Source organism: Macrobrachium rosenbergii, chromosome 51 (assembly GCF_040412425.1).
Source record: "Macrobrachium rosenbergii isolate ZJJX-2024 chromosome 51, ASM4041242v1, whole genome shotgun sequence".
Lineage (NCBI taxonomy): Eukaryota > Metazoa > Arthropoda > Malacostraca > Decapoda > Palaemonidae > Macrobrachium > Macrobrachium rosenbergii.
Window position 1 is genome coordinate 6,310,273 of NC_089791.1, and position 10,991 is coordinate 6,321,263.

General features: G+C 41.0%; 1 protein-coding gene across 1 annotated transcript in view; it reads right to left on the bottom strand.

Annotated features, from left to right (window-relative positions):
- Nucleotides 1–10,991, bottom strand: part of LOC136833126 (G-protein coupled receptor GRL101-like) — a 692,174-nt gene that overhangs the window by 299,926 nt on the left and 381,257 nt on the right. The window contains exon 6 of the mRNA XM_067094785.1: nucleotides 883–999. Within this exon, the coding sequence (XP_066950886.1) occupies nucleotides 883–991 (109 nt within the window). The 5' untranslated portion in view covers nucleotides 992–999. The remainder of the gene's footprint in view (nucleotides 1–882; nucleotides 1,000–10,991) is intronic.

A 10,991-nucleotide genomic window follows, 5' to 3' on the forward strand; every position in this document is an offset into this window, starting at 1 on the left:
AAAAATTCACATAAGGGCAAAACCTCAGTCCTGTATTTGCTAAAATGTTTTTTTTTTATTTTTTAGCCAAAACTATCAATTTAAAGCCAAAATAGCACTGTTAGATTTCGCAATTTCAGATCTAACTCTGGACGAAGAGAATAGGAAACAATCAAGCCATTTTTGTCATTAACAGCAAAATTTAGTTAAAATATTAATGATCAACTGATACAATGTTATCAACTTTCAAATTTGAATTGAAAAGGAGTTTCACAAGTGCGATGCAGTGGCCTGACCACAAGAAAAAAAAATTTATTTCTTTTAATCTAAGAAAAGCCGAAATTTCTTATTGACAGGAATGTATTTCTCGATAACTAATCAGTTTCTATCCAGTCCCTTCGACAAAAACACGAGATGGATAATAAAATGAACATAATAGATTGAATCATGAAATTTAGGTTATAACGTCACGCACTGAGGAACTTTAGCCAGTGACTGGAGGGAGTTCGATTAAGTTTAAATTTAACTATAATTTTCAAGAAACTAAAATAAAAAATTTGAAAATCTCGAAAATGCGCATCTCGCCTGAATTGACGAAAATTTTACAACGTCTCGTTCAGGATCTCTCCCAAAATTTATCCAACAAATTTTTCTTGGTCAGTAACCCAACAGTCCACACTATTTTACTGAAATCCTACAGTTAAATAAAAAAAAAAAAACTAGCTCTGGATCCAGATGTATCTCCAGAAATCTTTTCAACTTTTCTTTGCCTATAGATCAGCGCATCCACAAAATTCCACTGCAGTCCATTGTTAACAGGTTCAGATATCTTCCGGAAGGACAGACAAAGGCAGGTACATATGCATTATCTAAATTCATTTAAAGATGTAAAGAAACCCTTACCACAATATTGTTCATCTGATTTGTCAGCACAGTCGAAAGCAAGGTCACAGCGGTCGGTGAGTTGGACGCACTGCCCACTTGAGCACTGCCAGGAGTCTTCGGAACACATGATTTCAGCTGCAGAGGAAAAAATCAAACGATTATTCAGTTAGAACTGTCAAAAAAAAATCGCAAGATTTAAAAATACCGTTTCCAGAAATCTTATCTAGTCTGCATCAATACGGCTAAGAAAGGGAAATAATATCAATTTAAGCCCCAGTCTCTAAACTCTTTACCCCAATCTGCGTGAGACATTCGAAAAAGATTTAAAAAAGAAACGAAGGACCGTCAGTAATCCTTGTTAAGACCTTTTGCCTGGCATTGGTTTATCCACTTACTCGAGTTAATCATAGACAGCTGTTCTTCACCTAAAGAATTACCTGAGTTAATCATTGACAGCTGTCCTCCAGTTGAAGAATATCACCGAATTAATGACCTTCGTATGTCTCAGAATGACTAAATACTCATTTAATCTTATTTGTTGTTTCTAAAACCGAGAGTTCTTTGTGATCTTTCGTTCCATCTCCCGTAGTTGCCTGAAAATGTATTACAGTAAAGGCGAAAGATTTTGCACTCTGCTAGTTCAATCTCCTCATGGTTTATAATATAATATATATATATATATATATATATATATATATATATATATATATATATATATATATATATATATATATATTACAAACGTCCTTTTGACCGTTTGTTTTATGCTTTTTCAATATTAATATTGAGATACAAATCAAATTAAATATAAAAGAACTACAAAATGCCTGTGTGAAGTTAACTGATGTTTCTCCCTCACCACTCCATTATCCCTTATGGCCACCCAGATGTCAAATAGGCAGATGTTCCCCAAGTAATTAAAAGGCACGTTGCCAAATCTGATAATCATCCCCCAAGGGGGAGTTAGTACCCTTTCTCACACATTAAAGAAAATCCCTTTGAGACTTCACATACTCCACATATTGTTAATCAGTCCCCAGTCAATTTACCTAAGATGTATTCGAGGGAAAATCCTCCCCGCCTTGCCACCTGCAACCACTGCCTGTGGGTCAACTCCTTGACCTGTACCACACCTGCATCTCCCCCTTCATAACCTTACCTCTCATGTCTAATCATCTCAATATTTTTGTCTCTATCCCTCGAACCTTTTACTGGCTGGTTCTCAATGCCCTTTCCAGGCACTGCCGAGATTATCAGCGTGCCCTGAGAAGTGGACAATAAATAACCTCATTAAAAAGGAACTGTCCAAACACACAGTTGATGCTGATGCAGTATAAATACTGGCTGTGACGGACAACCTTTGCTAATGTACTCTATGACGTCTCCCTGTCATGTATCCTGCTGGATAGGGACTCTGATGAAGGCTCTGCTGGATGTCTCTGTGATGCTGTCACTCTGAAGGTGGTCCTTACCAAACCACCTTGGACCCTGAGCGTTGATGAATCTGTGATCCCGAAGTGCCCTTCTATTTCTCATCTGATTCCTCTGTGGTAGGGAACTGTACACAACGCTTCCATGGTTATTCCTGCTAAGAGAACTGGCTCTAATCTACCCAAGTCTTGTCCACGGACCAAGGTAAAGTGAGTGGAAGCTGTTTGTCCGGCCACACCATTTTTGTCTTTTACTTGAATTTCCCACCCGTTCTCCTGTTCTCATAGCCATCCCCTTTTGAATTCTGCCTCAAAGATTTCTCATGATTTTTAACTGTGATGTACTTGTTTTATAAATAATTGGAATCCCAGTGTTAGCCTTATTTTTGCTTTGATGGTAGTGTTAAAAGTTTGGTGTTAAAGATCAGTGTTTTGTTGCCTGCCATTTAATTTTGCCTAAGTGTTCCAATCTAACTTTCACTCGTAATTCCCTCGTATGTTACAACATCACCTGCATTGGAGATCCATGTTGCGAGAAACCTGTTGTGTGAAATCACTGTGCATCAGTGGTGCCATCTCCTTGCAAACCGTAAGTGCCACATCTGTTCAAGATTTTCCTGGTTTCCTAGTGTTAACAATCACCTTGCCTGCAGTACCCCAACTTGTACTATCTAACAATCCTATCTCCCTTCTACGAAATGTGTGAGCCTAGTCAGGCATAGATACATAGCTTGCAGTAGTGTGGCACTCTTGTTTGTTGACTGTCATTTAGTACAGTAAATGTTGATAGTGCCACACAGCTCTATTGATAGCTCCTGTATATGTTTTATCTGATACCTTTCGTGAATTATATGTTTCAAGTGGATACCCTACGTTTACCTTGTATCCTTTCTTTAATTGATATTGAGTTGGGTTAATTTCACTAAAGCATTTTTTCTTTCTGATAACTGGAGTGTGGCCCCGCATGGTCAGTTGACATTTCCAAAAGGCATAGATTAGAATGGCAACCTTGCCAGGATCCTTAAAACTCTGGAGCAAGTGGCAATATCAATTTTTAATTGAAATTCATGACCCCTTACAACTCAGCTAACTAGCAGGACAGTTACAACTGGCTAATCTGTTTCCCTTATTGTTCCACACACCTCTATGGCAAAACCTATGTTTGGCATCCATTGACTACAGCACACAACAAGTAAGTATTTTTATTTTAGTATTTCATGTTTTTTGATGTGTGATTCACGAGTGTTTGAAATTTGTGCCTCACAAGAGGTTGCTCACCATTCACTCTGTAGCCTTGAGATCGAGTTGTTAAAAACCACTTAACTGTAGCTTTACTGAGTGTGAGTGCAGTGTTATTTACGAGACTGCATGTCTCGGCTGAGCTTAGTAAGTGCAGTGATAAAGTGTTAATGACTTAGCAACCTGCAAAGTGTGCATTCCCATTTAAAATACAATAACCTTCTTGCTAAGAAATTCTTTCTGGCAAACCCTTGCGGCAACTAGTCACTCACCAAGTGTTTACTACAAGAACTTACTCGCCCATGCATTTTGTCAGAGTAGTCAAGCCACCTCTTTAGAATTTAATTATTATGTGAACGTGTCATAAGTTCATCTTGTCTATCATATACGTGATATTGGTATCATTGCTTAGTTCAAGAGTTGCAGAGAGAATACTTCATGATAATGTAAATGTTAGTATGACAACAAGTATTACAGTATTCATAGTAGAATCTGAGGTCTTACAGTCTATCGTTTGACTGGATAGACTGTAACTTTCACAGTTCGCTCTAATCTCAAGTGAAAGCTTTCTAATTTTCCTTTCATTTTAGCTCGCTAGTAGTCCAATGATGGGGACGCTCATTTTTTGGTATTATTACATGCTCCTGGGAATTATTTACTGATTTTGCAAGACTAAAAGCTATAACCTCTCCTTTTGCAAGAACAGTGTGATTTTATGTTTGTCTTTTGATTTGTGCATATACCTTGAACATCTACGAACTATTGCTTTACGCTAGCCAAAGTGGTTGAATTGTGTACAAATGCATTAGATAACTAGCCAACCTGAGTGCTTTCTGCACACCCCTGGCAGCTACCCAATTACTGTTGAAAGCCTGAAACATGCTGGGTGAAGTATCTTGCCGAGTCTTGTGAGACTCCCCATTTATGCTGATAAAGTGTGCTTTTGCAGCGAGTTTTCTGTTTAGAGAAACCACTCCTCGGAACTTTGTTGAGTTGTTCTTTTGAACTATGTTATGTCCCTCGGGACCCACCTGCCTACGTACTTGCGAGTGCCACCCACATTCTTTCAAGAACCACTTATGCACCTTTGGGTGCCTGTTGTTGAGTGTTTTGAGAACATCTGCTTACGCACATTGAGTGTGCCACATCATTACACACTTTGGAGAAGTACCACCTCCATTCTTAGGAACACCCCTATGTTCTTTCGAGAACCCATTACGCACCTTTGGGTGCCACCTGAAGCTCTGTTGAACCTGCTATTTGCATCCTGCAGGAATTGTTTTCACACTGTGAGTGCCAAAGTGTTCGGATAACACACCTGCTTCTTGCGAGACAAACCTTACACACCTTTTGGTGCCACTGCACTCGATCGAGTAAATCAAACCTCTGACGTAGGCTGTTGCCTGACTTCCCCTGACTGTAACCTGTTGAGTGCCAGTGAGTGCCTCATACCGAACTTCTTACTCTGAGAGTACCACACTTAGGTGCCATTCTGTCTGTCTGTTGGACAGCTGAGAAATGCATTTACCACTACGAGTGCCATCTTATTGGTGGCCCTCCTCACTTTACATTCTTCAGAACCTTACCTATGAGTGTCACCTTTGTTGGCGCTCCCCTCTTTGTTCCTCGGAACGCTACATCTGCCCAGACCAATGCCATCAAGTGGGATTTCCAGGTACTCGGACTGGAAAGAAACCTCCACAGAGACTCCCTCACTGCCTGGGTTGATGCTCAGGTAGCTAGGGCCCAGCAGGAGAGAAAAGACATGGAGGACCAAGAAAGGGCAGAGAGAGAGAAGCCCAGCGAACTCATGAACTGGCCACAGCTCAGTTCAGAGCCGAAAATCCCACGTCCACTGTTCCCCCCATGTTGAAAGGGGTGAACAGTCTTATCCAAGCCTGGTTGGACGAAGAGCAAGAGACCTAGCAAGACCATATTGAACAGGTCTTTAAAAGTTACAAGCCTAACCCAAACTAAATGGCACTTCTTTTGAATAGGCATATACAAAGGTAAGGGTCTATCGCTCTTTGGTCCTTGCCCGCTGAGGAGCAAGGAGAACTCACAGTTGTAAGGTGAGCAATCACCAAGGCTTACAAAATTACCCCTGAGAAGTGGAGACAGAGCTGACACAGCCTACCAAAGAATGCCAGACAAACCTGGATGGACTGGATCTACCATAAGGATAAGAATTTCAACCAATCGATGGGATCCCTCTTGGCCAAAACATACAATGCTGTCACTGAAAGTATAAGGCAGGAGGACTTTTTCTATTATGTCCCCAGTTCCCTTGCTGCCTATCTACGCGGGTGATGCACTGCAACCATTGCTGAGTGCTGCCGACTGGCCAACAAGTGGGAGACTCATCACTCACAACTAAGCTCCTTACACAGAAAACTTAGTCTTCCAGGGTATACATCATCTACAACCCAGCCAAGAAATGGACTTCCTCAGAAACATTTCCTCTGTCATCTGTGCAAGAAGGCCAGACAAAGCTAATCATTGCCCAAACCAAGCCTGAAAAGAACCATGAACCTAATCTAAGCATTTCTAGCAAGACTACTTCAGCCCAGAGCACCTCTGCTGCTTCCAGTGCCCAACAATGTCCTAATGTTACCCCGACTGGGTCGGGTTTCAACAGGGACTATAGTGAGGACATTTGTAAATATTGCAATGGTTCTGACAGTGGTCAGTACACATGAGTCCACCAAATGGACAGGGTTGGACAATGTGACTGTAGCCCCCATTAATGGCCCAGGACCAGCCAGTGTGCTCACTAACTTTGTCAATATGGGGTTGGAAGTCAGTCTCATACTGAGAAGTCAGGTGCCTTAGCCTCTATTCGGGAGGACGAATGTATTTCTACCTGTTGGTTAAATGGTCACTCGTTGGATCTCCCAACTGCCCGCCTTACTGTCACTTAGGGCGACCCTCTGAAAACAAGAAAACATCGGTTTGGAGTAACCAAGAAGCTCGCTACCAGACAACCCCTGCTGTCAGGTCAGGATTTCCTACAGTAGAGAGACTTGCAGGTCCCTCTACGATACATGACAGTAGTGCTCACAGAACCAGAGGAGAAATCCTTCCTCTATGCATGCCTAACAGAAGACTCTTTTACAAGTCCCAAATGGCCCTGCATTCATCACAGAACTTTTGAATATGATCCATGTACCCGACAGCAGTTCCCCCTAGAACCTGTCCCCCTTCCTATCTCTCCTCCTATCCCACACCCTGGCAGCCCCCAAGCCTTGCAACCTGAAGAGCTGACTGGGCCCTCCTTTCTTACTTCCAGCCTTGGTGGCCCCGCAAACTCGCAACCTGCAGATCCATCTTGGCGTCATTTGCCAACACTTCACATAACCAAAGAGGAACCCTCTCCTCTTGAAATCAGTGACATGATAGTGCCATCCAGAGGCACACTCTCCCAGATGCCTGCCATTGCCGTGGCACCCTCTACTGATTCCCACCTGATTTGGGAAAACGGTCCCTTACGGGCTCGAGTCCGAACACTACACCACTATCCCCATTGAGAGGATACCTCATAACTTGAGGGAACTAGCTTTGCTCATGTAGGTGTCGCTGACCCCGTCCCTGAAAACCATGTCTCCAAAACGATGCCCATACCACTTGAACAGCTTGAACGGTACCAGTTTTCATCAGTCGTGATATCTGAGTCTGTACCAAGCACCAACCCTGTGACTGGCCCTGCCTTAGTACCTGTGGTTAAATGTCCATCCAACTCAGAGGCTGGGCCCTTCACGATGCAACCTCCAATGTCTGGCCCTGCCCTATTGCCTGTGCCAGCAAACAACAATGATCTCCCTCCGGGAGATCCCAAAGCTGATGCAAACTCCCTGCCAGTGCCATGCTCCATCAGTCCTGGATGTCGAGCCACATCCCACTTTGAACTCTACACATGGCCCTGCCGAGATGACAGTGCCAGTGCCAAATTAAGATTTGATTCCTGTGCTGGGTCCTGTTTTCATATCAGAACCAGAGCACCACATAGACTTCCCTACAGGAGGTTGCAATCCGGTCCTCGTTACCTGTGAGCCTCAAATGGCCACCAAACCTTCTTCCTCTTTTTCCAAATCTGCAGAGCAAGATATTCTGATGGAAAGCTCACATATAACCATGCTGGCTGAAAAACTCAAGGAACTGTGACAGCAACTGATGGAACTTGCTAGAGCTGTCACTGCTCCCATTGTCGCAGCAGCAGGAGTACATAGCACTTCAACACCTTTGGATTTGGCTTCTCTGACTCTGGCTAGGCACTCATACCATCACTTCAAAGTAGGACACAAGAAGAAGAAACAACGGCGTAGGACGCCCAAGTAGCCTAGGAGAGCCACCGAGTTCTCATTGCACTGGTGCCAGCCAAGCACAGTACTCCATTTTGTCTAAGTAATTTGACATTGTAAGCCAGAGTCAGATGCCAAGTCACTCCCTTTTTCTAGCTCTTTACGGAATGTAAATCATTACCTTTCTTGAACACTGAAATTGTGTAACTTCTTCTGTTGCTACAGTAACACTAATTTTATGACTCTTAGTAGTCCACCTCTAACTTTGTGTTACAATACTCGCTCTGCTTGAGTGCTATGCAGTGCCAAAAATGCCAGATGCCCTGGCCCTACTACTGCTATTACTGAGAATCCTGTATGGTCTCTTATGATCAAAGTTACCTGACAAGTCAGGTTTTCACATTTTACCAGTCCTTAAAGCCTGTTTCCAGAGACGGCAATCAAGTTACTCTCTACTAGTTAAATTTTGTGACTTATAATTTTCCTCCTGTTTGTTTACCATTGCTCTTCTTTGCTTTATCTCCTTTTGCACTGTTATCAGTTACAATGTCTTGAGTATGGGTTAGCACAAGAATTTTTTTCAGACAAAGGTTGTCTGATCAAATCAACCACAGTCCATGTATCATTTCTGAATGGAATTGTATGTTATGGTTCACCTAGCTAAGATGTAATGTTTAAAAGGCAAGTCTGCATTAAAGTTAAGAAGTGGAAATGAAATCTTAATACTAATTTTGATCATGTTCATTCATGATTTTGTATTTACTATAAGTCACAGTTTATTGCCTGCATGTTGAATTGTCTAGAGTGACCTTTGCACACAGATATGATTTTAGTTTAAGACATATTCAAGGTATATTAGACGAGAGTGAATTATGTTTATCAATCCATAAAAAGCTTCTAGACGTCCACGCCCAAAAGGGGAGTGTAACGTCTTCGTTTGTTGGGGAGGTGTTACACATGTCCTTTTGACCGTTTGTTTTATACTTTTTCCTTATTAATATTGAGATACAAATCAAATTAAATGTTAAAGGACTACAAAATGTTTGTGTGAAGTTAACTGATGTTTCTCCCTCGCCACTCCATTATCCCTTATGGCCACCCAGATGTCAAATGGGCAGACGTTCCCCAAGTAATTAATAGGCACCTTGCCAAATCTGATAATCACCCCCCAAAGGGAAGTTAGTACCCTTTCTCACAAATTAAAGAAAATCCTTTTGAGACTTCACATCCCCCACATATTGTTAACCAGTCCCCAGTCAATTTACCTGAGATCTATTCGAAGGAAAATTCTCCCTGCCTTGTTACCTGCAACCGGTACCTGCAGGTCCCTTCTTTGACCTATCCCGCACCTGCATCTCCGCCCTCATAACCTTGCCTCTCACATCTAATCATCTCACTATTGTTATCTCTATCCCTCGATCCTTTTACTGGCTGGCTCTCAACGCCCTTTCCAGGTACCTGCCGAGATTATCAGCATGCCCTGAGAAGAGGACAATAGATGACCTCATTAAGAAGGAACTGTCAAAACACAACCACCATTGACGCCGATGTGGTATAAATACTGGCTGCAATGGGACAACCTTTGCCAGTGTACTTTACGATGTCTCCCTGTCGCGTATCCTGCTGAACAGGGACTCTGATCATGTCCCCACTAAACATCTTTGTGATGCTGTCACTCTGAAGGTGGTCCCTACCAAACCGCCTTAAACCATGAGTGCTGATGAATCTGTGATCCCGAAGTGCCCTTCTACTTCTCATCTGATTCCTCTATGGTGGGGAATTGTACACGACACTGCTTCCATGGTTATCCCTGCTAAGAGAACTAGCACTAAGAGAACTGGCTCTAATCTACCCAGGTCTTATCCATGGACCAAGGTAAAGTGATTGGAAGTTGTTTGCCCATCCTCACCACTTTTGCCTTTTACTTGAATTTCCCACCTGTCCCCTGTTCTCATATCCATCCCATTTTGAATTCTCACTCAGAGATTTCTCGTGATTTTGACTGTGGTGTACTTGTTTTATAAGTAACTGGAGTACCAGTGTTAACCTTACTTTTGCTTCGACTGCAGTGTTAAAAGTTCGTTGTTTTGTTGCCTGCCATTTAATTTTGCCTAAGTGTTCCAATCTAACTTTCATCTGTAATTCCTTCATATGTTACAACATCACCTGCATTGCAGATCTGTGTTGCGAGTAACCTGTTGTGTGAAATCACCTGTAGATCAATGGTGCCATCTCCTTGCAAACTGCATGTGCCATATCCAGACAAGATTTTCCTGGTTTCCCAGTGTTAATAATCGCCTTGCCTGCAATGCCCCATCTTGTACTATCTAACGATCCTATCTCCCTTCTACGAAATGTGTGAGCCTAGTCAGGCTTGCAGTAGTGTGGCACTCTTGTTTGTTGATTGTCGTTTAGTACAGTAAATGTTGATAGTTCCACACAGCTCTATTGATAGCTCCTGTATATATTTTATCTTCTGATATCTTTAGTGAATTATATGTTTTAAGTGGACACCCTAAGTTTACCTTGCATCCTTCTTTAATTGATATTGAGTTGGGTTAATTCACTGAAGCATTTTTTCATTCTGATCATTGGAGTGTGACCCCGCATGGTCAGTTGACATTTCGAAAAGGCATAGCTTTGAGCCATCCCTCAACCACCATGGCTGCGCCTGTGACAATATATATAGTTGTGTGTATAAATTAGCACATGAGAACTTTTTTCACAGAAATAAATTTCTTACTTCCATCGAGAGTCCAGTCAGGACATTAGCAATTCCTTCTGTGTGTGAGTCCGAAATTTTATGTATGTATGTATGTATTTATATGTACATATATATATATATATATATATATATATATATATATATATATATATATATATATATATATATATATATATATATATATATATATATATATATATATATATATATATATATATATGTATATGTATATATATACTGTAATACTGTATATACATATACATATATATATATATATATATATATATATATATATATATATATATATATATATATATATATATATATATATATATATATATATATATATATATATATATATATACTGTATATATATGTATATATACATATATATGTATATATATATATATATATATATATACATATATATATATA